Source organism: Bubalus bubalis, chromosome 10 (assembly GCF_019923935.1).
Source record: "Bubalus bubalis isolate 160015118507 breed Murrah chromosome 10, NDDB_SH_1, whole genome shotgun sequence".
In the NCBI taxonomy this organism is placed as follows: Eukaryota; Metazoa; Chordata; class Mammalia; order Artiodactyla; family Bovidae; genus Bubalus; species Bubalus bubalis.
The window spans coordinates 14,908,828-14,936,677 of NC_059166.1; the positions used below are offsets into that span (position 1 = coordinate 14,908,828).

The following is a 27,850-nucleotide window of genomic DNA, read 5'->3' on the forward strand; positions in this document are numbered from 1 at the left end:
ATGAGCCTCCAGTGTTCCAGTACATAAGACATTTCATATAGCAGACACGTGTTTATTGCAAACCGTAGACATTTAGTGAAATTTGGGACGAATGGAAGATTAATTTACAAACAGTGAAAATAAAGCTTAAGAAAGATGAATAATCTTGCCCTGGTCATAATCAGTAGTAAGTGATAGAGATTGTTTTTGAATCTCATCTGCCTCTGGTATTTGATCATAACATTATATTACAACGTGTATCAAAAACTCAAGCTTTACTGGTCAACGTGGCCCTCAAATGTGTCTAACCTCCTCTCTCCCTGTCTCTGAAAAGAGGGTAGGTATTACTCTCTTTTAACCTAATAGCTACCTCTCAAAGAGGTAGATAATATTTTCTGTTGTGTGGTTGTCTTCCCTGAAGTGTTGTTGCTAAAAGCCCTAGAATTTATTCTTGCCCATGGCCAGGATACAAGGGAAGACTCAGAGGCATTACACATAGCAGAGCTACACATCGTCTGAAGTCTGAAGGGCAGGGATTTCTAACTTTGTATGGAAAACAGTTCCTTTGGGCACTTTCAACTATGAAAATATAGTTTCAGTTTGGATAGCAGTCAAAGCAAAAATTGTAATATTAGTGTGATTCTGATATTCTGTGAATGAAAAAGAAAGTTATATACACCAGAAAGTTCAAAATCTTAGCATTCCAGCAGATGGAAATACACTCTGCTGTCAGAGGTTGAGAGGAAAATGGTGCTGGAGGAATCGTGCTCTTCAGGACTGTCTTGGTAGAACTTGATATAGGTGAAATTTGTGTCTAAAACTTTTAATCTGTGTTTTCTTTTTTCCATTCCCATCAATACCCACAACAAGTAAATGCACTATTGTTCTGCCTTGAGGAAAAATTAATGGTAAACTGAATTATACCAATGGGGAAATACTTAATAGATTCATACATGTCACCTCTACCCAGAGAAATTTTTATTTTAAAATATCATGTTAACTCAAAAGAGTGAATTTCTAATGGTAACATTTCAAAAATTATGGCAGGTTGTGGGGTTTGCTCTCTAGGCAGATCACTAAGCTGGACCTGGCATGAATATCCTGGGCTTATAGTCTAATTCCCAACTTTTTTTTTTTTTTGAGAAAACTTCTTCAGTATCTTTGTTCAGCTGTTTTTTAATTGGAAATATAGTTAATTTACAGTGTTGTGTTAGTTTCAGGTTTTCAGGCCAGTGAATGTGTGTGTGTGTGTGAGTATAATTTTCAGATTATTTTCCATTATCAGTTATTATAAGATTGAATATAGTTCTGTGTGCTATACAGTAGGGCATTGTCAGTTATCTATTTTATATATAGTAGTGTATATATGTTAATTCCCTCCCCTCAGTCACTATTTCTTTTGGTAACCATAAGTTTGTTTTCTATGTCTGTTAATCTACTTTTATTCTGTAAATAAGATCATTTATATAATTTATTTTTAGATTCCACATATAAGTGGTATCATATAATATTTTCCTTTCTGTGACTTACTTCACTTAATATGATAATCTCTAAACCCATTCATGTTACTTCAAAGTCATTATTTGATTATCTTTTATGGCTGAGAATAATTCATCTGTTGATGAACACTTAGGTTGCTTCCATGTCTTGGCTATTCTAAATAGTGCTGCTTTGGACATAGGGGTACATTTATCTTTTCGAATTACATCTATGCCCAGAAGTAGAGTTGCAGGATCATGCAACAACTCGGTTTTTAGTTTTGGAAGAACCTCCATACTGTTCTCCATAGTGGCTGCACCAATTTACATTCCCACCAGCAGTGTAGGAAGGATCCTTTTCCATACTTTCTCTAGCATTTATTATTTGTAGACTTTTTGATGATAGTCGTTCTGACAAGTATGAGTTGTTACCTCATTGCAGTTTTAATTTGCCTTTCTCTAACAACTAGTGATATTGAACATTTTTCATATGCCTGTCAGCCATCTGTATGTCTTCTGTAGAGAAATGTCTATTTAGATCTTCTGCTCATTTGTTGATTGAGTTTCTTTCTTTTTTTTTTATTGAGCTGTGTGAGCTGGTCGTATATTTTGGAAATGAATCCCTTGTCAGTTGCCTTGTTTACAAATATTTTCTCCTGTTCTGTAGGTTGCCTTTTCATTTTGTTTATGGTTTCCTTTGCTGTGCAAAAGCTCTTAAGTTTAGTTAGGTCCCATTTGTTTATTTTTGTTTTTATTTCCATTACTCTATGAGATGGATCAAAAAAAAAATATTGCTGGAATTTATGTCAGTAAGTGTTCCACCTGTGTTTTCCTCCAGGTGTTTTTATAGTATTCAGTTTTACATTTAGGTGTTTAATCCATTTTGAGTTGATTTTTGTAGACAGTGTTAGAGAATGTTCTAATTCTATTCCATGTAGCTGCCCAATTTTCCTATCAACATTTATTGAAAGGACTGTCTTTTCTCCACTGTGTAATCTTGCCTCCTCTGTTGTAGATTAATTGACCATCAGTGCATGGGTTTATTTCTGGACTTTCATTGAACCATGCGCCTGTTTTTGTGCCAGTACCATACTGTTTTCATTACTGTAGCTTTGTAGTATAGTCTGAAGTCAGAGGGCCTGATTCTTTCAGCTTTGTTTTTCTTTCTCAAGATTTCTTTGACTGTTCAGTCTTTTGTGTTTCCATACGAATTTTGAAATTTTTTGTTCCTGTTGTATAAAAACCGCCATTGGTGATTTGATACAGATTACATTGACTCTGTCAATTACATTGGATAGTATGGTGATTTTAACAATATTGATTCTTCCAATCCAAGAACACAGTATTTTTTTTTGCATCTCTTTGTATAGTCTTCAATCTCCATCAGCATCTTACAGTTTTCAGAGTACAGATCTTTTGCTTCCTTATGAAGGTTTATTCCTAGGTATTTTATTCTTTTTCATGTGATTAGCTCCCATTCTTTACTAAGAGGCAGAATCACAGAGATTTGGGGCTGTAAGGAACCTTGAATATTATTTACCTAATCAATAACAGAGCCAGCTCTGACAGAATTGCTAACTAGGAAGTGTGTAACACCTTAGAAATATTTTCACATTCATTTGAAAAAGAAAATTCATTAAATAATCATTGAAAAGTAAAATAGATCTATGGAAAAATGGCATATAGATATTAAAGCAAAATGTAGCAAAATGTGAACAGTTTTAGTCTACAGAGTATGTCATAGCTGTTTACCACACAATTCCTTCAACTTTTCTGTATGTCTGATGTTTTTCATAATAAAATATTAGTGTAAAAAGGAAAATTGAGAGGTAAGTGTTTAATGCAGTGAGATGAATGGCAGAAGTCTAGCATTATCAACTTGATAGTACAGAATGTCTGCAAAAGTGGATCATCTTCTTGCCACTCAAATAACATTGTATTTTACTAACATGCAGTTTAACTCAACTAGAAGTATTCCATAGTATCCTAACCAGTACTGTAAAGACAAGAGTATTATGAAGTCAGAAAAGTTTAGAATTCTCAAAAGGATCATTCTAGTCCTAGAAATAAGAAAATAAATTCATTGTATCTACAATGTATAAAGAACAAAAAAAAGTCAGTAATAAAAAAAAAATTAAGAAATGGGCATGGAATTTGACCAGACAGTTCTCCAAAGAAGTCATACAAATGGTCAAGAATATGAAAAGATTCTCCATATCATTAGCCTTCAGGGAAATGCAAATCAAAACCACAGTGAAATATCACTTTATATCCACTAGGATGCCTGTAATCCAAAAGACAGATAATAACAGGTATTGGTAAGGATGTGAAGAAATTGGAGCCCTACTGAGAGTGGGAATGTAAAATGGTGTAGGCATTTAGAAAACAATCTGTAGTGTTACTGTACAACTCAGCAAGTCTACTTCTGGGTATACACCCCCAAAGAAATGAAATTTATGTCCAGACAAACACTTGCACTCAAATGTTCATAGCAGTGTTATTCATAACAGCCCCAAAGCAGACACAACTCACATGTTCATCGGTAGATGAATTGAGAAATAAAGTGTGCTATGTGCTGTGCTTTAGTCACTCAGTCGTGTCCAGCTCTTTGTGACCCCATGGACTGTAGCCTGCCAGGCTCCTCTGTCCATGGAGATTCTCCAGACAAGAATACTGGACTGGGTTGCCATGGTCTCCTCCAGGGGATCTTGCCAACCCATGGATCAAACCCAGGTCTCCTGCATTGCAGGCAGATTCTTTACCAGCTGAGTAACAAGGGAATCCCCAAAAATGTGCTATCAGTTCAGTTCAGTTCAGTCGCTCAGTCGTGTCTGACTCTTAGCAACCCCATGAATCGCAGCATGCCAGGCCTCCCTGTCCATCACCAACCCCCGGAGTTCACCCAAATTCATGTCCATCGAGTCGGTGATGCCATCCAACCATCTCATCCTCTGTCATCCCCTTCTCCTCCTGCCCTCAATTCCTCCCAGCATCAGAGCCTTTTCCAATGAGTCAACTTTTCGCATGAGGTGGTCAAAGTACTGGAGTTTCAGCTTTAGCATCATTCCTTCCAAAGAACACCCAGGTCTGATCTCCTTTAGAATAGACTGGTTGGATCTCCTTGCAGTCCAAGGGACTCGCAAGACTCTTCTCCAACACCACAATTCAAAAGCATCAATTCTTCGGCACTCAGCTTTCTTCACAGTCCAACTCTCACATCCATACATGACCACTGGAAGAACCAACCATAGCCTTGACTAGACGGACCTTTGTTGGCAAAGTAATGTCTCTGCTTTTGAATATGCTATCTAGGTTGGTCATAACTTTCCTTCCAAGGAATAAGCGTCTTTTAATTTCATGGCTGCAGTCACCATATGCAGTGATTTTGGAGTCCCAAAAAATAGTCTGATACTGTTTCCACTGTTTCCCCATCTATTTCCCATGAAGCGATGGGACCAGATGCCATGATCTTCGTTTTCTGAATGTTGAGCTTTAAGCCAACTTTTTCCCTCTCCTCTTTCACTTTCATCAAGAGGCTTTTGAGTTCCTCTTCACTTTCTGCCATAAGGGTGGTGTTATCTGCATATCTGAGGTGATTGATATTTCTCCCGGCAATCTTGATTCCAGCTTGTGCTTCTTCCAGCCCAGCGTTTCTCATGATGTACTCTGCATAGAAGTTAAATAAGCAGGGTGACAATATACAGCCTTGATGTACTCCTTTTCGTATTTGGAACCAGTCTGTTGTTCCATGTCCAGTTCTAAGTATTGCTTCCTGACCTGCAAATAGGTTTCTCAAGAGGCAGGTCATGTGGTCTGGTATTCCCATCTCTTTCAGAATTCTCCACAGTTTATTGTGATCCACAGAGTCAAAGGCTTTGGCATAGTCAAGAAAGCAGAAATAGATGTTTTTCTGGAACTCTCTTGCTTTTTCAGTGATCCAGCGGATGTTGGCAATTTGATGTCTGGTTCCTCTGCCTTTTCTAAAACCAGCTTGAACATCTGGAAGTTCATGGTTCACGTATTGCTGAAGCCTGACTTGGAGAATTTTGAGCATTACTTTTCTAGTGTGTGAGATGAGTGCAATTGTGTGGTAGTTTGAGCGTTCTTTGGGATTGGAATGAAAACTGACCTTTTCCAGTCCTGTGGCCACTGCTGAGTTTTCCACATTTGCTAGAAAGTAGATTAAGGTTGGGAGGAAGATGCTGGGGTAGGCAAGGGAGTGAGTTCTGATGGGTATGGAGTGGGGCAGGGGCCGGGTGTTGTATTGATGACAATCTTACAACATTGATTGTGCTGGTAGTTGTAAAACTCTGTTAATAAACAAAAAAACCGCTGAGTTGTACACTTTATAAACAGACAAATTGTATGGTGTGGAAATTACATCCCAGTAAGGCTGTTATATGAAAAAGAAACAAGGATACCTAAATAAAAAAGAAAACCAACAGGGATATAAAAGAATTTGCTCAAAGTAAAGTGATCAGGATAGAGCTGATCAGGAACTAAGCTCTCCCACTGTGTCCCTTGGTCCACCCTCTTCAGACACCTGATGCTCAACTTTCCTTCCTTCCTTTCTTCCCTATTTTTCTTTCTTTTCCCTTTTCCTTCCTTCTTTTGTCTTTTCTTTTTTTCCTGCCCATCCCCTTCCCCCTTTTCTTATTCTTTTCTTGTTTCTTGTTTATATATTTTTTTAGTTAAAGTACATTCAGTAATCCCATATCATAGCTACAGAACCAACCATAATGAGAAACTGGATTGTTCAGAACCTTTTATAAGAGAACGGTCATGTGGCTCTTGGGAGGGAAGTAGAGGATTCAATGTCTCCCACTCATACTTAATAGCAAATCCTGGTTGTGAAACTCACTAGGCTAGAGCAGTGTCCTGGGACTGAGCCTCCGGGAACAGTGGCCTAAAGAGATGCACTGTGACCACCGCTTGTCTTAGTCCACCCAACAAACTTCGTTTGCTTCTTCCCTCAGGCTATGAGTTCCACTCTGATTATCCTGTTGCATTTTCTCCCACTTTGAACTTTTCAGCTCTCCTTAAGGCGACAGCAAGTAAGTGAGAGGCTGAACGAGTGGGCCGTCTTCAGTGAAAAGAACAAGGAGCTTTGCGAATGGCTGACTCAGATGGAAAGCAAGGTCTCTCAGAATGGAGACATTCTCATTGAAGAAATGATTGAGAAGCTCAGGAAGGTAACAGATGTGTGGCTACGTGTGTTTTACTCTTCGTAGTGTTTAGGCGTTGGTATGGAAGATGGGCTTACTCCTGGTTACTTTCCCGACAAAGGAGCACTCTGTTACAAACACTTCTTGATATAAAATTAATGTGCCTGGAAAGGCTTCCTTGACATATAAATTATATAGAATATTTTCAATTTGTGATGAAATAGATTGTCTGCTGATAGCGTTCAGTTTTTGGATTTTATCTGCCTGTTCAGTAGGAATTATTTATGTGTATTAGTTTTCTTTGTTTTTAATCAGAGTATAATTGATTTATTGTTTGTTTTTAAAAAGGTAAAAATCACTAGAGAGGAACTAAAAGAAAAAATTCCTAGGATCCATTAAACTGGCATTTTCTCTATAAAACATGATTTATAGACAGTTACAGAAATGAGGACTTTTCTTGGAATTTTAGCTTCATATTAATTTCAAGGTATATATGATGATGAGAGTATATTTTTATGTTCAAATGCATACAGAATGTTTTTAATGTCTATATAGGATTGGTCAGATTTAATAGCATTTTAAAATGTTTTTGATGGTTCCAGTGGTGTTTCCACACTGCATTTGAACAATTAATCATTTAAATTTTATATTTCTCTTAAGCACATATTGCCATCTGAAATACAGTACATGTTCCTGATTTACTTGTTTGTTATCTGTCTACACTGGAAGCCCCACTGGCCTGTAAGCTTTATGGGAACAGGAACTTCGTCAGTTTTGTTCACTGCCGCAGCTCCTGACTTCTCAGAAGTACTCAGCCATTATTTATTGAATAAATGGACAATAGCTTCACTCATTCTGAAAAAATATATAAATAAGTATTAGGAAAAATTCCCTTTGTCTATGAAGTTATTTATATTGTATGTTGTCTTTGGGAATTGTATTTTTTTTTTCTCTATGGGTGTGCACAGGCACATATACAGAAAAACAAAAACTCCGAAGCCAAGATGTGATATTAATAACTTTATAGGTTTACACTTAAAAGTGCAAGTTCTAAGCATCAGCATTTCTGTTGGGTCCGAATAGCCCAATAGAACATCTTATGGAAAAACCCAAAAGAACTTTTTGATTAACCCAATGTATTTAATATTGTAAAGCTTTAAAATGTGGACTGAGACAATACATATTTCATTTAAGCATCTGTAACAGTTCTACCCTTTGCTGGTTTATGGGTGTCAGAGAACGTTCTATTAGACATGATTAATGTAATAGGTTTTATATGAAAGTTGCTATAGAATAAATTTTGACCAAGCATATTTATACTCCAATTGATTTTATCATGAAATTTAAGATCCATGTTTTGGGGGGTATGGAAAAAACTGTCTCTTGAGTAAAATGCAAGCATAATTTAAAATTTAGAAAAACTGTACCTTGACACACAGATAATTTTGTTATACTGTTTAGTAACCTTTAAAATATGGACTATACCATTTTGTATATATATACATATAATTATGGACTCTAAAAAAATCTTCATGAGCTTGCACTATGTGGTGTCTCTTTTGTAAAGAAAAATAATAGTCTTGGTAATTTTTTCAACTTAGGATAAAGAAATTAATAAACAGACTGTAACTATGATGTGGGTACCTACTGGCCTTAACACTCAGCATTTTGCTTTAAAAGACAACCTAGGCAGATTATTTTACTATAAATACTGTTCTAGGGTTGGAGTAATTCCATTGAATTAAACATTTCTCAGTAAAATAATCTCAAATTTGTAATGGCATATTGTAACTATTAATAAGCATTTATTTCATTGGTCTTTGACTCCCACGAGGTTGAAGTAACATAGAAAGGTGAGTGGGTGGGGTACTGAGTCTGAGGACAGCATTCAACCCTGAATAGAATGAAGTTTCACTGGCTCCTCCTGTTCTTTGGGGGCCCTTTTTACTGACTTGAAAAGGTAGCCCTGTTCCCAAGGTAATTTTAGAGCAATAGAAGGCTAAAATACCCATATCCTTATAATACCTGTGTTTGTATATTATTTTCATGAGAAAAAATTTGCTGCCTGCCTAACAGAAGCTTAAACCAAAAATGAAAAAGTTGATTCTAAATTTTGGATGCTGTCACTATGGCAAGAAACTAAGAGGACCGTTGGTCCAGAGGCTGGGGGGGAGGGAAGAGGGGACAGATAGGGGTCAAGAGGAGATGGCCTTTATCATCCCTTTAATCATACTGTTCAGTGGTCTATCTCAGTGACCTTACTGTAGACCGTACTGAGAGCCTGTCTTGCTTACCTAAAACAGTCTTTCGGAGGAGCTCCTATAGAAACTGGGTAAATGAAGGAGATTTGAGGCCCATTGATCCTCTAAGACTAAAGGTCATTATTCTTGAGACTTATGTCAATGATTTATGGGTTGTAAAATCAGTATTTTACACTGTATAGAAGATAGCTCCTTAAAATGAAAGTAGTAATCTTTTAAAACATTCTGCACAAGTAACAATTGACATTCACACACACGGGCGCACACACATATATATTTAGATATACATACATGCAAACACATCTTATAAGCCTATTGGCAGTTAACTTGTAGGAGGATTGATTCTAAATATAACATGTGGTTGGTGATTACAGCAATAAGGTATAACTTCCCAGCATTGAAATTCTTCAAGTTTTGTCTTTTGTTTCTATGTATATACTTACATTTTTTTAATGCCTATTTTAAGTAAAAAGAAAGCCTCCCCCTGCCCTTTAAGAACATCTATTCCCTTTAAAAAGATCTATATAAAAATTCAATCTGGACTTTGCCTACGTACTGAAAATCTGGACTTTGCCTAAATACTGAAAATAACAGGTACCATTAATTCCTGTGTACTAGGACTCATATCACATAGTGTTCCCTATGCCCAAACTATTTCCAAGCCGTAGAAAACTATAATTACCCTGTTTCTAGTAGAGCTAGGCTGAATACATCAAGAACATGCTTTCTGACCTCTGTGATTGCTATTTATTACACAGGATTATCAAGAGGAAATTGCAATTGCCCAAGAGAACAAAATACAGCTCCAGCAAATGGGAGAACGGCTGGCTCGAGCCAGCCATGAAAGCAAAGCGTCTGAGATTGAGTACAAGCTTGGCAAGATCAATGACCGGTGGCAGCACCTTCTGGACCTCATGGCAGCCAGGTAAAAAGGACCCCTGTCAACAGGACACATGTGCAGAATCTCAGTGCATTCAGGCCACCTTCCATTGCAGCGACAAGTCATCCGATAAATCTCTGCGTTCCTCATCCCACCACCTTAGTTCATGCTTGTCTCATAAATGTCACTTTCATTAACTTTAAAATTCCCCTTCTTGTTTCACAAATTCAGTGGTGTTTTCATTTAACTAAAAGAGAGAAAGTCATATCCAAACAAAATCCATCCCCGAGGGAAGAGTCTTTATTCTGAGGCTTCATAGTACTCAACTTCCTATAAGAAAGAGAGTGAAACTGCTGACAAGTATCTGTGGAGGGTGTGTTTGTCTGAAGTGGCAAAAAAGATATATACATATATGTATTATATTGTATTATATTATACATACAGTGTGTATTTATATATTATATGTATTTATAAAATATATAAAATTATATTCCTACTATATTTCTTATTGGTAAGATGTGGGAATGAAGCTAATTATTGTCACTTTGCTTAGGTGTAAAAATAACCTGCTGCATTACTGTATTTTGTACTTAGCTTTAGTGATGTCTGTAAGTGTCTGCTTCGTGTCTGAGAGGAATATTACATCAATTTTTGTTGTGGAAATGTTACTGAAAGGACGAGGTGGGGTACAGCTGCTCAGTGCTCAAAAGGCAATAAACAGGCCAGGTTGGTGAAAAGGAAAGTTTGCTTTGTTTCAGATGCCGCCAACTTGGGGAGGGGGGTGGACATCTGTCCAAAGGCCAACTCCCCCCCACCCACCACCACACACACACAGCAATCGGGGGGCAAGAGCTTTTATAGACAGAAGGAGGGGGCTACATGCAGAAACAGCACAGTCAGCTCTGACAGTCATCTTCAGATTGGTCATCGGTGGTCTGACCAGTGTCATTTTGATTGTTTTAGGTACAGTTAATCTTCAGTTCCAGGGTCCATTTGTTCCCATTTCTTTGTGGCCAGTTCTCAGAATTGTGACCACTCATGTTCTGGGTACAGTCTGGTCATCATGTAGTTAACTTTTCCACCTGGTGTTTTGGTATCTATAAGACAGCTCACAGGATATGGCTCAGAATATTATCTATAGCCCTTGAGAAAGGACTAAAGGTCCTTGACTATGCTTAATGACCACATTATTATTATTTAGTCTCTGAGTGTTTTCCTTTGTTTCTATATTTCTTACTTCTCTGATTAAACTTATTCTTTGACTAAGGTCTTCCAAAGACAAAAGGCAGGCAGAGGACGTGGGTGGGAGGTGGGGGGTGGAAGGACCATAGGATTCTGCTCCATTTCAGAAGGCAGAGTGAGAGAAATATAAAAGTCAAAAAGAAAAAAAAAATCTGAGAAACTTTGCTAGCAGTATAAAAATCTGATATGCCTGAATGAACTATTATGTTATTTGACATAGGGTTATGTGTAAAGGGAAAAGCTGGATAGATGCTTGATTTGAAGTGAACTTTGCTTCATGTGGGACTGTAGCCGCCACGAGGGCAGGCGTCTTTGTCCGTTCTGTTCACTGCCTGTCACTAGCAGCAAAAACAGTGCCTGAACACAGTTTGGACTCAGCAAATATTTGCATGAATGTATGAATGAATATTTGAATGGACAGTCTTCTTTATAGCAGTTAGGAGAGTTAGAATGTCACAAATGCTTCTGATTCACAGTTGTTTTGGAGCCATCCCACAATACACTTTATAAAAAATCTGGATTATTTTCCCTAGCCATGAAGGTAGATGTGAAATAGTGCCTTTTGAATACTGTGTGCCCGTAAAGACTGCCTATGGGCATGACAATTCCGTATGTTGATCTTGAAAACATTTAGTATAGGTTTTTTTCTATAAGGAGTTCTCAAAAAGCGTCTAATTTATGAAGCAAATGAGGCTATAGTTTTAGTAAGAATATAGTAAAAAGGGAACAAGCGTTAACCAGATTTTAAAATGTTAGACAGTAGGACTCTAATAGCTAACACTGAACCTTTAGCTTGTCCCAGTGACCACGCTACAGGCTTCATGTGCATCTTCTTGTGTGTTTACAGCATCCTTTGAGATGGGTATTATTGTTATACCCATTTTCCAGGTGTGGAATGCTGAGGCTCAGGCTTGCTCCTGGTCATGCACATACTGAGTGGCAGAGTCTGCATTCTTTGACTCTGCAGCCCATGCCCTGCACAGTTCTGCCTGCCAAGTTTGTGACTTCTTTGTCCCTGTTCCAGAGAATGCAATTAAAAGGAAATTAGGTTGTTATTTATTTCTACAGGCTTTCCTGGTGCCTTAGTGATAAAGAACCCACCTGCCAATGTAGGAGACGTGAGTTCGATCCCTGGGTCAGGAAGATCCCTTGAAGAAGAAATGGCAACCCACCCCAGTATTCTTGCCTGGGAAATCCCATGGACAGAGGAGCTTGACAGGCTACAGTCCATGGGGTCTCAAGAGTCGGACTGATTTAGTGGCTGAACAATGACAACAATTTATTTCTGTAACCGAACTTTCCGGTTCTATTTGTAAAGGACTGATAGCGACTGTGAGAGATTTCGGGGATACAAAGACAGAGGCCCCTTTCTTCCAGTGGGCATATAGACATGCAAAGAAATCAAGTAAAATGACTCACTAAATGCAAAGTATATAAAGAGATGGGAACTTAACGGTTCAGCTTAAACTGCTTGAAGTATTTAGGCATATGTAGGTTTTAGAACCTCAATACCATGTTTAGCCTCACTTCTCAGGCACTGATAACCAAACCTTGTTTCAGAGGGAAGATCTGAAGCCTTTGTGCTAAAAAATACCCTTCTTTGGGAAGCCACCTACTTGGTAAACATCCCTGGATTTTTTTTTGGTCGGATTATGACTCAAAGATTGATTTGCATTGCCATGTAATCCAGTTAAAGTAGTTAATATTCTTTTCCAATTTTTAGTGCTTCAATGCTGTGGAATATGGGGCTGCATGAAATCAAAATTTTTTTAATTTAATATAATTTAATCACAAGCAATCAGTTTAGTGTATGCCCAGCTGTTAGCCAACATTGTATAAAATAAGCTAGGTATTTACTCCTCAAAGTCATGCTTATTTATAACTTTTCTGTCTAGTTTTTGTTTGTTCATTTTTGTTTTTTGGGGTATTTTTGGCCACATGATATGGCATGTGGGATCTTAGTTCCCCTACCAGGAATTGAACCTTCACCCCTGCATTAGAAGGGAAGAGTCTTAACCACTGGAGTGCTTAGGAAGTCCTCTGTATAGTTTATTCAATCAAGAATTTTTTAGATATTACTTAGTTTATTCTTCCAAAGACATATTAGTAAATTTGAATCAATTGAATACAGGGTATACAGGCTTCCTAGGTGGCCCAGTAAAGTATCCTCCTGTGATGCAGGAGACTCAAGAGACGTGGGTTCAATCCCTGGGTTGGGAAGATCCCCTAGGGTAGGAAACGGCAACCCACCCCAGTATTCTTGCCTGGAGAACCTCATGGACAGAGGAGCCTGGTGGGCTGCAGTCCATGGGGTCGCTAAGAGTCGGGCATGACTGATACACAGATGTAATACATATTGTCCATTTCTAATTGTCTCTTTCCAACACGGACGGTATGACGTACTGACTGTTGGTTTGTCCTGAGGTTTAATGCCACGCTGAATTCATAGTTCTTGGAGTGTCTCCTAAATGGCTCTCAGCCATCACATTTGCTTTCTTTCCATTGTTCGGTTTACTGGCATTTCGCAAGTGCACAGGCTAGATGCCCATCTCCCACACCCGTCTTCAACTGTGACCTGCCAGTTGAAATACTAAGTTTCTATGATTCAGTCTCATTCTGTCCGCCTCCCTCTTCCAAAAAAATTTTTTAACATTGATTCATTAAAGCAGAACATAACTTGTCTTTTGATATTTTTATGTTGTTTTGGTGCTTTTGGGGGAATAGAGAAGTTGTTATTGAAGATGATCATATTTTCAGGTGAACAGCTTTCCAGCTAACAGGAAATGGGGGGAAAAAAGAAAGAAAGAAGATTCATAGATAATAACCTGTTATGTACCAATAGAATCCATAACTTTGAGTCAGCTTCCTATTACTAATTGATTAGCTAGCTTAGACCACTCTAAGTGCACAGTAGATGTGTTTTGCATTGAATTTTTAAACTGTTACCAAGCATTGTCAGCTTTTTAAGATAACAAAAATTTTGCAGTTATTTTTAGGGCTCAATGGATAATGTTCCAGTATGCTTTCTAGTCCTACTCAGTCCAACGTAACAGTGACTGGCTTACATGCTATTTGATGGCTATTTAAATGAGCTGAAATGGAATACAATTCATTTAGAATTTAATTTGAATTATGATCACATTTCCAGTGCTCAGAAACCACACGAGGATAGTGGCTACTTTACTGGATACTGCAGACACAGAACATTTTCATCATCCTAGAAAGCTCTGTCGGTCAGTGCTAGCCTAGACAAAAGCATTTCTGAGCTTTCACCTTTAATTAAGAGTCAACATAATTAACAGTCATCAGTGTAACTGATAATTTCTGTAATACTGTCTTCAAGGAGTCTAGCTCTCATTTCTGAACCCTATGCAAAAACCCAAATGGCTGTTTTCCAGAGCCTGGACTGACAGAAAACATCCTGTAGCCTTAGTTGTTCAGAGCTTCTAATAAATAGAAAATGCTTTATTCAACGTTTCCCATCTTGGTGTCTAGGAAGGTCAGATTCAAGTTGTTTACTCTGTTGTGATGACCTTTCTTTTTTTAGTTAACTGGACTCTCTAATAGAAAGATATTCTTCTTTCCCCACCAAACCTAAAATACTCATTACCAAAACAAAGCACACATTAGTTATGTGTTACTTTAATAATGAAATTGTTAGTCCCCCAACTCTTTGAGATCCTATGGACAGTTGCCCTCCAGGCTCCTCTGTCCATGGGATTTCTCAGGCAAGAATACTGGAGTGGCTTGCCGTTTCCTATTTGAGGGGATCTTTCCAACCTAGGGATCAAACCCAGGTCTCCTGCATTGCAGGTGGATTCTTTACCACCCGAGTTACCAGGGAATCCAGTAAAGTTATTATTTTAATAATAGCTTTATTGAGATATAATTCACATATCATACAACTTATCTGTCAAAAGTATTCAATTCAGTGATTTTTAGTATGTTCACAGAACTCTGCATCTTCCGTCATTGTTGTTGCTCAGTCACTAAGTTGTGTCCAACTCTTTGTGACCCCGTGAACTGCAACACACCTGACAGTCCTTCACTATCTCCGAGTTTGTTCAAATTCACATCCGTTGAGTCAGTGATGCCATCCAACCATCTCATCCTCTGTTGCTCGCTTCTCTTTTTGCCATCAATCTTTCCCAACATCAAGGTCTTTTCCAATGAATTGGCTCTTCGAATCAGGTAGCCAAAGGATTGGAGCTTCAACATCAGTCCTCCCAGTGAATATTCAGGGTTGATTTCATTTAGGATTGATTGGTTTGATTTCCTTGCTGTCGAAGGGACTCTCAAGAGTCTTCTCCAGCACCACAGTTCCTAAGCATTAAATTCTTCAGCGCTCAGCCTTCTTTACTGTCCAACTCTCACATATGTACATCACTACTGAAAAAAATCATAGCTCTGACTATATGGACCTTTGTTGGCAAAGTAATGTCTCCGCTTTTTAATAGGAAATCTAGGTTTGTCATAGCTTTCCTTCCAAGGAGAAAGTGTCTTTTAATTTCATGCCTGTAGTCACCACCAGCAGTGATTTTAGAGCCCAGGAAAATAAAATTTCTCAGTAGTTCCATCTTTTCCCTTTCTATTTGCCATGAAGTGATGAAACAAGGTGCCATTATCTTAGTTCTTTGAATGATGAGTTTTAAGCCATCTTTTTCACTCCCTCATTCACCCTCAACAAGAGTCTCTTGAGTTCCTCTTCACTTTCTGCCACTAGAGTGGTATCATCTGCATATCTGAGGTTGTTGATATTTCTCCTGGCAATCTTAATTCCATTTTGTGATTCATCCAGCCTAGCATTTCACATGATATACTCTGCACATAAGTTAAATAAACAGGACAACAATATACAGCTTTGTCGTACTCCTTTCCCAATTTTGAACCAGTCCATTGTTCCATGTCCAGTTTTAACTGTTGCTTTTTGACCTGCATACAGATTTCTCAGGAGACAGGTGAGGTGGTCTGGTATTCCCGTCTCTTTAAGAATTTTCCACAGTTTGTTATGATCCACACCATTAAAGGCTTTAATGTAGTCAATGAAGCAGAAGTAAATGTTTTTCTAGAATTCCCCTGATTTCTCTATGATCCAGCAGATGTTGGCAATTTGACCTCTGTTTCCTCTGCCTTTTCTAAACCCAGCTTGTACATCTGGAAGTTCTCAGTTCACATAATGCTGAAGCCCAGCTTGAAGGATTTTGAGCATAACCTTACTAGCATATAAAATGAGCACAATTGTTCAGTAGTTAGAACATTCTTTGGCACTGCCATTCTTTGAGATTAGAATGCAAACTGACCTTTTTCAGTCCTGTGGCCACTCATTGCTGAGTTTTCCAAATTTTCTTACATGTCAAATGCAGCATTTTTACAGCATTCTATTTTAGAAGTTTAAGTAGCTCAGCTGGAATTCCATCACCTCCGCTAGCCTTGTTTGTAGTGATGCTTCCTAAGGCCCACTTGACTTCAGACTCCAGGATGTCTGGCTGTAGGTGAGCGACCACACCTTCATGGTTATCTGGGTCATTAAGATCTTTTTTGTAAATTTCTTCTGTGTATTCTTACCACCTCTTCTTAAGCTCTTTTGTTTTTGTTAGGTCCATACCATTTCTGTCCTTTATTGTGCCCATCCATGCATGAAATGTTGCCTTGATATCTCCGATTTTCTAGAAGAGATCGCTAGTTTCCTTTTCTATTGTTTTCCTCTACTTCTTTGCACTGTTCATTTAAGAAGGCCTTCTTATCTCTCCTTGCTATTCTCTAGGACTCTGCATTCAGTTGGGTATATCTTTCCCTTTCTCCCTTACCTTTCACTTCTCTTTTTTTTCAGCTATTTGTAAGGCCTCCACTTTGCTTTGCATTTCTTTTTCTTTGCATTTTGGTCACCTCCTTTACAATGTCACGAACCTCTGTCCATAGTTCTTCAGGCACTCTTTCTGTCAGATCCCATCCCTTGAATCTATTTGTTGCCTCCACTGTATAATCATAAGGAATTTGATTTAGGTCATACCTGAATCACATAGTGGTTTTTCCTACTTTCTCCAATTTAAGCCTGAATTTTACAATAAGGAGCTGAGCCACAGTCAGCTCCGGGTCTTGTTCTTGCTGACTATATAGAATTTCTCCATCTTTAACTGCAAAGAATATAGTCAGTCTCATTTTGGTATTGACCATCTGGTGATGTCCATGTGTAGAGACATCTCTTGTATTGTTGGAAGAGGATGTTTGCTATGACCAATGTGTTCTCTTGACAAAACTCTGTTAGCCTTTGCCCTGCTTCATTTTGTACTCCAAGACCAAACTTGCCTGTTAATCCAGGTATCTTTGACTTCCTACTTTTGCATTCCAATCCCCTATGAAGAAAACGATGTTGTTTTTGGTGTCATTCTAAAAGATCTTGTAGGTCTTCATAGAACCAGTCAACTTAAGCTTCTTCAGCATTTGTGTTTGGGGTACAGACTTGGATTACTTGTGATACTGAATGATTTGCCTTGGAACCAAACTGAAATCATTCTGTTGTTTTTGAGATTGCACCCAAGCACTGAATTTTGGACTCTTTTGTTGACTACGAGGGCCACATCATTTTTTCTAGGGAATTCTTGCCCATAGCAGAGAAGGCAATGGCACCCCAGTCCAGTACTTTTGCCTGGAAAATCCCATGGACAGAGGAGCCTGGTAGGCTGCAGTCCATGGGGTCGCGACAAGTCAGACACAACTGAGCGACTTCACTTTCATTTTTCTTTTTCCTGCATTGGAGAAGGAAATGGCAACCTACTCCAGTGTTCTTGCCTGGAGAATCCCAGGGACGGGGGAGCCTGGTGGGCTGCCCGTCTATGGGGTCGCACAGAGTTGGACACAACTGAAGTGACTTAGCAGCAGCAGCAGCTTGCCCATAGTAATAGATGTAATGGTCATCTGAATTAAATTCGCCTGTTCCCATCCATTTTAGTTTACTGATTCCTAAGATGTCGATGTTCACTCTTGCCATCTCCTGCTTGATCATGTCTACTTTATCATAATTCATGGATCTCAAAAACAGGAAAAAAAATACAATTTTTAAAAACTATGGAATGCCCCCTGTATACAAAAGTGTATGAAGTATTAATAGTTCCTCTGCATATTGCTACATGGCAGAAGCTGGCAAACTCTCAGGACTGGATTACTAAATAACTAATATTCGAGGCTTTGTGGGCTGAACAGCCTCTGACAAAGCCCTCTGCCAATAAATCCCAAAAGCAGCCTTAGGCAGTGTGTAGAGAAACACAATAGATTTCAGTAATATCTTATTACCAAAGCAGGTAGCCAGGCATAGTTTCCAGACACCCCTCTGGGGATATAAAGATGAAAAAGAAAATGATTCCCCAAACATAAGAGTGATAAAGCAAGGATACAGGGCTCCTCACCTGAGAGCCTCCCCTCTTCTGTTTCATCTTCCTGCTCTCTCTCTCTCTGGACCAGCCAGCTCCTAATTCTTCTTCATGTTCTTCCTTTTCTCCAGATTAGATCAAACCCTTCTTATCTAGGCTTCCTGCACACAGTCCGTAGCAGTTCCCTTGTTTATAATAAATATCCCATTTTGAAGATTATTGGAAGTTTCTTTCCTGTGTTGAAATGTCAGTGTATCAAACTTGATGATCACAGTAACCCCAGAACCTAATGTAGTTCTTTGCATATAGTAGTCCCTCCAGTATTTTGCTGAGCTTCTCAGCCTGAGACACAGCATGTGAAAAGTACCCTACATACATTTAGTAATATAGCAGAGCCTGGGCTTGGGGCTTCACTTGCCTGAATTATAAAATGTTTCTGCTTCACCTGCACTGTGATATTTGATGAATTACTCATCCTCTCAGTACTTCAATTATATGGTGTAAAAGGCTATCAGGAGGATTAAATGAGGTGGTACCTGTAAACCACTTAGCACAGTGAAGCGCTCAGTCAATAAACGTCAGCTCTCATCCTAGAGGGAGTTTAGAGGCTCATGGAGAATAAGGAGGGTTTTGCAAAGTTGAAGCAGCTGCCCCCACTAGGGATTTCAGTCCAGTGGGAGCTCTGCCCAAACTAGAAGAAAAAGAAAAAGTAATTCTTGGAATTTGTGGCTGGTATTACCTCATGGTGATCCATTCAGAAAAGTCAAGCCAGAATTGGAAATGCTTTGATGCAGCAAGCTCAGAAATGACACCATCCTAGTTGGTGGCTCAGAGGGTAAAGCGTCTGCCTACAATATGGGAGACCCGAATTCGATCCCTGAGTCGGGAAGATCCCCTGGAGAAGGAAATAGCAACCCACTCCAGTACTCTTGCCTGGAAAATCCCATGGACTGAGAGGCCTGGTAGGCTACAGTCCATGGGGCTGCAAAGAGTTGGACACGACTGAGCGACTTCACTTTCAATTAGCTTTAGTTCACCTTGCTCTGGCTGTGTGACCTAGGGCTTACTGTATAACCTCTCTGAGTCCCAGATTCCTCATTTTCAAAGTGTTCATTAAAAATAACTGCTGCTTCTCCAGTGAGACAACACCGGGGAAAGGATCATGTATACTATCATATACTATATGTGCCAATCTTATTCTTTTAGATCATTCCATAGTTTTATATAATGTGATTTATCTAATATTTTCCCTACTGATGAAAATGTATATTATTGTCATTTTTTGCTACTACAATAATCGTGTCTGTATAGCCTTGCCTTATATTTAGTTCGTTGGAATAAATATATTGTGCTAAGAACAGTGAACATGGAAAAAAAATTAACCCATGGAATAATGCAAATATAGTAAAAGGGAATTAATCAGTCTTTTTTAATGTTGGTAGTAATCAACAAAAAACAAATTTACCTTCTATTATGGAATTACAACCAATATTTTCCATCTTGATGAAAATAATATATCAGTGAAGTGATTTTTTTATAAAGAATAAAAATATTATATCTTTAATAGCATTTTAAAAATAATTTTATTTTTAACGAAGTTTTCTGGATTTTTTTTTAATATAAAAATTCAGGTTTGTTTCTTTTATAGAGAAAATATATTACTATTTTAAAAGCAATCAATTCATATAACCAGAACCAAGTGCTTTGTTTTGTTTTAGTTAAAATTCATCATATTGGCTTTAAAAAAAAGCTTAGCAAATGTTTATTGCCCATTTATTTATTCATAAGTCATTTGTGCGTATGTACTTTAAAATCCTCAAAGGATTTAAAGCAGGCAGCATTGGTCACATTTCTTTTTTTAATTACCAGTAATGAATCACTTGGGAGCTTATTTTCTTTAAAAGCTTAAGTTATGAAGTTTATATTGAATCAGTGCAGAAAATTTAGAAATTCTTGCAATTCCATCCCCCCTCCCCAAGTTAACTGAAATTCCACAAAGCAAATGAACATATTTTTTTAATTACCTTACAATGAACATATTATTTTTGTCACTTTATATCATTATTTTTAAAAGGACAAAGGTTGAGCCAAGTGGAGAATAGTATGTCTTCATTCCTTTTCCTGCTCATATTGTCTATTCAAAGGTGAAGACCAGTCACTTTTCAGCAGAATTTCTTGCCCATCCCATCTTCCCAAACAACCCCTTAAACTCCTACTTACATCACTTAGCTGGCAAGCAAACTGAAGAAAAATAGAAGTTGCTCCTTTTTGCTACTACAGTTTGCTGTACTTGTGGCTGTTTTGCTTGTTTGTGTTTGGGTCATTTGCCTTTTCAAATATCTTTTCCAACTTAACAGACTGCCTGCTAGAAAAGGTGGAAGGTCCTTCCAGAATGGCAGTGTGTCTGCAGCCAGTCTTATTTCTGCTCCCTTCTTTCTTTAGACCTGGAGCCTCCCCCTCCTTCCAGATTACCCTGAGCCTTTCCCCTTCTTACCCTCGTGGCCTACATTCCAGGAGATCAAGCCTGGCACATGTTAATGAATGTAGGTTTTATTTAGAAGCATGACCACTTGTCACTCACTGCTCAGTGTCATATTATCAGGCAGAGACTTACCAACATTTGTCTGGAGGGAGCATTTTCATACTTCATACACAGACCAGGGAAACTTTCATCCCCGCGCAAGATTCAGCCTTTTGCTCTGCAAAGCTGACTTTTGCAAGTGGATACTTCATGGTGGTGGCGGAAGATTCTTGTGGCCCGAGGATGGCAGACGACGGCTGTGCGGATGCAGACCTCCCGGACTGTAACTGCGATGTCGCAAGGCAGGCACCTCCTTGAGTTGCTTCCCCTGGGCATAACTTTCTTGTTACGTGGGGGTGACAGGATGGAGGCTGGAGTTTTAATCCATAATTGTTTTTGCCAGTGTGAAGTGGGGCTGACTGGTGTTAGGAGGTTGTTGGACATGGACTCCTAAGAGTTATTTGTCGGTTTTTCTTGTCCCTCTGCTGGCCCGTGAAGCTAGATGGAAAGGTTAATGGGCTTTGTCATGGCTCGGCATCCAGTTGTCTCTGGATTAGAATCGTCACATGAGGGGTATGGTTACAGTAGAGAGTCTGAGACACAGGAAAGGGATTCAGAAAAAAGGTCCAGTGGAAAGATCCTGTCAGTCCGTCATCTGTTATTTAAAGGACGGCTGCTGCTAAAACTAAAATTCAGTCATGGCCAGTTCACAGCTTTGTAACCGAAAGTGTTCCCTTTATGAAATAAAATAATCTCTCATGCTTCAGCAGCCTGGAGGGTTGTGTGTGTGAGAGAAAGTCGTTTCTCTTTAGGTATGTCAGTAGGTTTTGGTCACTGACTAGTATAAAGGTTTTCAAACATATGTGCAAATGGGGAAATGCGTCTCTAAAATGGTAATTTAGTGCATAATGCAGATATTTACCTAATGACTTTTATTCAGTTAGAATAACATTACATCAGGAATTTTCACTTTATTTTTCAACATTTTTTTGGTACCATAACATCCCCCATATAAACCCCTATTGATGAATAGAAATTTATTAATGGTACTTTTGGTTCTGATATATTGAGCACATGAATTTTTTTTTGGTTTTGGTGTATGTATCTACTAAATTTGTCTGAAGGAAAGTAGTGAGGTATATATGAAATGTGTATGTATATATGCGTATATGTGTGTATTCATGTGGCAATATTAAAAAGCCGTACAACTGAAATTGGTATTAGAACCCTTCTCAAGAAAGATCAAATACTCAGGAAGCACAGGAGACTCTGAAAAAGGAACCAGGTGCAGGGACTTACAGATAGACCAGGTTTGCTAAACTTACCCAGACAAATGACATCTGTAAACACTTATTTTGAATTATAATCCTGGATGCTACCAAAAAGAATGTTGCTCAAACTTCTTACAATGATAGATAAAAAAAACTATTGTTGATACTTTAGTCAAAGTTGCCTTTAAAGAAATAATGGGAAAAAAAGAAGTGGGACATTTCTCTGAAAAAAGAATGATCCCTGTCCCACCAATATCAACTGATGTATGATGATGTATGGGGACTTTATCCCCCACCTCCTCTCAGCTCCTATCAGCACCCCTTCCCCCCCCCCCCACCCCCAGCACTTGCACACACAATGTATTTTGCTATTTGTGGTAAAGTGCACTTTTTTAAAAATGGGAAGGGAGACCCACTTAAGTGTTCACCCTCCCTGACTATACTAAGATTTACATATTCATTTGAAAGAGGAACTTGTCCTTAATGGACTATATGAACAAGCATTTCCATGTCACGATGCCCTTCACATACTGCACCAACTGCTCTGACTACTGGAACTCCTTCAATACTATACAGGATTACTGATCTGTAAATTATTTGGCTACTGTAGATAATATCCGGTGGAACAGTGTTTATTCATAGCCTTTGTGTCTTGGATCATTTTTGTAAGTGAATTTTGAACCAAGAAAATCAATTAATTTTTGTCCTTAACAAATATATCATTAGCAAATGATCTAGAAGAAAATTTAAGTATACATTTAATGTCAAATAAAATATGTTAACAAAATAAAAATATTTTAGTTAGAATACCAATTATTAATGTTTGCTTGCTTGCTTAGTCACTCATTCATGTCTGACTCTTTGTGACTGGTTAGACAGTAGCCCGCCAGACTCCTCTGTCCATGGGGTTTTTCAGGCAAGAATACTAGAATGGGTTGCCATTTCCTTCTCCAGGGGATCTTCCTGACTCAAAGATTGAACATGCATCTCCTGTGTCTTCCTGCATTGCAGGCAGATTCTTTACCCTATGAGCCATCAGGGAAAGTAGATATTTAAATAAAACCCACCTTTGTGCAAGGTACAGAGCTTAGTATGGCAGCCAAAAATGGAAAGAGAAAACTCAAAGTGGAAATTCACAGTTCTAGCTTTCCAGGGAATTTCCCATGGGAAGGGAGAACATGGGCATAAATAACAACAGAGAGTTTGAACAAGAGTAAGAAGGAAGCAGGCACTGAGTGAGGTACCCTCAAAGCCTTTCAGTTCAGTTCAGTCGCTCAGTCATGTCCGGCTCTTTGTGACCCCATGAATCGCAGCACGCCAGGCCTCCCTGTCCATCACCAACTCGAAGCCTTCAGCTCCACACAAAAGCCTGATGCTGTTGTAAGTTTATTGTAAAGCCCCATCCCAAAGCATGGTCAGCATTCACATCCTACCAGATCTGAAGACAGGAAGCTGGTCCAGTGGGAGAGGTTCCTGGGAGGACATTCTTCACTGGGGTAAAACCAGGACACACATCTCAGATCAATGAGCCACTCTTCAGTCCTATTCCAGTGGCTTTATTGGTTGTAGACTGTCCTTTCCATATGGGACTCTGAGGCAGGATGGCCAAGGTCATGTTAAACCCTAAGCTCGTGCCATGATCATTGTTGGTAGGATATGCACCCTGAACTTTATACCCAGTAGCTTCTCTAACTGACCTTCAGGTGAATTTTGTCTGACGTACTAGAGAAATGTGAGTGGGTTGTGTGTAAAAGTCCTTGGAATTATTGTTCAAGGCTAATGTTTTCAAATGCTCTCAAGACAGGTACAAATTATACTTAGAAGGCTAATTAGAGAAGTCTTATCTTGAATGGAATTGTAAGTCATGAGAAATACATTGTAATGCAAGTTTTCTGTTCCCTATCAATTGAATACATTGCAGAATATGAATATAATTTTTTTTTTTTTTTTGCCAATAAACAACTTAGTCTTTTATTTGCCCAAGGCCAGCTGTTGCAGGCACTGAGGCCCCAAGACTTCCAGAAGGGATGGGGGTCGGGGGAGTCAGCCTGCCTCCCCGGTGCTGCCTGCCCCATCCTGCTTCCTGCAGGAGATGGGAGAGTAGAGAAAGTGCGCCCTTGCACCATCAAGTATCTCAATTGTGTGTGTGTGTCAGTCGCTCAGTCGTATCCGACTCTTGCGACCCCATGGACTGTAGCCCACCAGGCTCCTCGGTCCAAGGGATTCTCCAGGCAAGAGTACTGGAGAGGGTTGCCATTTCCTTCTCCATGAATATAATTTTTAAATACACATTTTTTTAAACAATGTAAGGTAACATGCCTTTACACACTGAAAATGTTATTCAAACATAAGGGGTTTTATTATAATTAATGAAATATAGGTACTATCAAGAACTGAGCATAGTGAAAATCCTTTTAAGCATTCAAAAAGGAAAAGTGAAGGTGTCATGACTAGATTTTCATTTGCGAGAGAAACATTGATTTACAGAAAATGTTAACAGAAGTGATAATATCTATTCTAAGCAATTAAAAATGAATAAAAATTCTCAACATAGTTTGGTTATGAGAATTTCTTCAGAAAGGTGGCTCCTAACTAGAGAAGCCTATCAGATTTATCTGGAGAGTCATGGAAGTGAGGAGGTGGGGAGAGAGTTAGCTTTGGCCTGTGTGGCAGGAAAACACCCTTAAGTGATCAATTCTAGCTTGAGAATCCCTTCTTTACCATCTGGGAGTAATAGAATAGAGAGATTTGGTCGTTCTGAGTGAGGGTTATCCATCTTTGAGAACATTCTGTTGCAGATACCTACCTGAAACATATCATATCCCTAGAGTTGTTGTTGTTGCTGTTTCTTTGTTCTGCTCGGCATGCGGCATCTTAGCTTTCCAACCAGAGATCGAACTTGTGGCCCCTACAGTAGAATCAAGAGAATCTTAACCACTGTACTGCCAGAGAAATCCCTATCACATCTCTAGAGTTTTAAAAGACATACCGCTCTTGACATTTTTTCCAAGCAGATACTTCTTTGGTTGAGCCAGATTGATACCTTGGAAATGGAAGTATTTTGCTTATGTGCCATTTGTTTCTATTATAAGCAGTGTCAGTAAGGTGACCACATTTCCTGAATGAAAAAGTCTACAATATATTTTTAAAAAAGCTTATGGTCTAAAAGCAAAATTGAATTCAAATAAGGGCTGCATCAGAAATCATTGATCATGTGCTCCCCTTCCCCATCCCCTTTCTTTTCAGAGCATTCCGTGTACATACATGCAGCCGTGTCAGCCCATCAACAGGGACTCAATAATGGTTTTTTGCTACTATTACTTGATATTAACAGAGTTGAAAAGTACTATCTGTGTTCCTCCCAAACTCCTGCTCACACTCTTTCTTCACTGGGAAATTCCTTTCAAAACTCATTTATTTATCCATGCCCTTGTACCCTTGACCCTGCCTCCTATGCATCCTTGCTCCATCATCTATATTCATGTATCATTTTCCGCCTTTTTCTTCTGTCTTTGGCTTTTATCTCATGAGTTCCTTTTTCTCTGCCTAAAAACATTTTAAAGTGATTCCAGGCCTTCAACTGCATTAAACAGAACGAAAAATCAAATTTTTTCTTTTAGCCAGAGAATTCTACCTGTTTTGTACCATATTTACTCAACTCCCCTGCCTGCTTTCTTAAAATGATTAACAATCCTCTTTTATCATAAGGATTTCTGAAGCCAGATGCTGCCCGTGTTCTGGTTCCACGGTGCTTGCTAAACTACTCACCTGGGGCCAGCAGACCTCTTCTAATGGCTGTTTTTAGGCCTCATCATGCTGTCCTGCTCTGCCTTTGACTAAGCAGACCTGTGGTTCCATAATTTAGCAACACCTAAGGCTTGCTTCTTAAAAATGGAAATTCCCTGGCCATATCCCCTGAGGTTCTGGCTCCATAGGACAGTGTTGGGGTCTAGGGAGCTGCACTTTCATGAGGGAAACCAGGTGAACTCTAATGAAGAGGGCATTTAGATCATATCCTGACCAACAGTTTCTTTTTTTAATTTTTTTCTTTTTTTTTTTTAATTTTAAGATAACTCTTAGTGACTGTAATTTTGTAGCTAGTTTGTGTAACATAAAATTTGGAAACATGCACACATATCCATTAACCTGCACACTAATAAATATTTATCATCTTTTAAGATCACTTTACTGTGGCACGCTGGGTTTCTAAACACCTGATAACTATGGCCTGACACTACTTTTTGTTTTTTAATTCTTCTTTTTTAATTAGTAAATTTACAATATTATGTTAGTTTCAAATGTAAAGTGATTCACTTACACTTATATATGACACTACTTAAAAATTATTTCTAATTGAGTGTACTTGATAATACAGCATTGTAATTCTAAGGTGTACAACGTGTTACTTTGATACATCGATAATTTATAATGTGGTGGCCATTGTATTTATCATATTTATCACAGTACGAAATTATAATATGCTCTTGTTATTTATATTCATTTTACTATGCATTCAATCCATGTGGCTTATTACTGCTCGTGACAAGTTTGTACCGTTAAATACCATCAGTCTTTTTCCCGAGTCCACAAGTACTTTCTTGAAACTTTTCCCGCCTTTGCTACACTTACCTACTTCACCTCCTTCCTTTCTAATTATTTTTTCTTCGCCTATGATTCCTCCTCCTTTAACCTTTTAAAGTTCATTCTTCTTAGTCCACCCCCTTTCAGAATGAAACATGTCCTTTCATTGGGCTTCAACTCTATGCCACAGTATGTAAATCAGTGCAATGCATTCTGTTGTCTTTTCTGGACCTAAGAATTATTATTTCCAGACTCATCATATCCTAAACTTTGTGCCCCATTAATCCCTAGAGCTTGCTCCTCATCATGTATCCTCTGAGGCACCAGCATCCATCTAATCATTCAATTGGAAAAGACATCATTTCTAGCTCTTTCTGTCTCACATCATGAGGATTTGTGAATTTAGCCATCCAGTCCTTGCCTCTAACCCCCACTGTTTGAAAGTAGGCTTTTGACGTAAACCACTTGAATTGTTTTATTTACTTCCTAAACGGACTCTTCCAACAGCCTTGCCTCAAACTTCTGCACTCAAAATCAGAACTAATCTTAACAGTCCTCCACAAATAGATCTTGGAAAAAGTTCTTATTAATCTTTAAAACTACAGACAAATGCATTATCATGTCACTATGGGAGTCTTATAATCTTATTCTCATCCACCCATCAGTCTTGTATCTTAGCACATCTCATCTCTTTTCCGCTTCTTTTCCCAGTTCTTTCACCCCTAATCTCCTGGGCGCTGTGACACTGTTCGCCTTCAGAATCTCAAACTTTTCTTCTTTATGTTTCAGAAGCCAGAAGCATTCTGCTTGGCTTGTATCTGCCTCGCAAGATGCAGCTCACATATCATTTCTTCATTTTCTCTTTTTCATCAAAGTCTAAGCTCCTCAATGGCAAGGATGAAACTTTAATTGTCAGTGTGTACCTCGCACTATACATGTTTGTAGGAGGAATAAAGAAATGAACACGTGGTGAATGAATGAATAATTACTGAACATGGCAAGACAGAATTGATCACTCCTTATGTATTAGCCAGAAACCTGGTTCGTTTCTTTAGTTTCATTCTTACCATATTGTTATATTTCATTGCTTCCATGCCAGATTTCT

At 38.6% G+C, this 27,850-nt stretch overlaps 1 protein-coding gene across 17 annotated transcripts in view; it reads left to right on the forward strand.

The window, feature by feature from the left end:
• Positions 1-27,850, forward strand: part of SYNE1 (spectrin repeat containing nuclear envelope protein 1) — a 494,933-nt gene that overhangs the window by 412,510 nt on the left and 54,573 nt on the right. For 16 of the 17 annotated variants that reach the window (XM_044924087.2, XM_044924084.2, XM_044924085.2 and 13 more), the window contains 2 exons: positions 6,491-6,649; positions 9,642-9,808. In XM_044924087.2, coding sequence (XP_044780022.2) covers positions 6,491-6,649; positions 9,642-9,808 — 326 coding nt within the window. Of the gene's footprint in view, positions 1-6,490; positions 6,650-9,641; positions 9,809-20,642; positions 21,196-27,850 lie in introns of those variants that run through there. The other variant, XM_044924088.2, reaches the window with a different exon arrangement.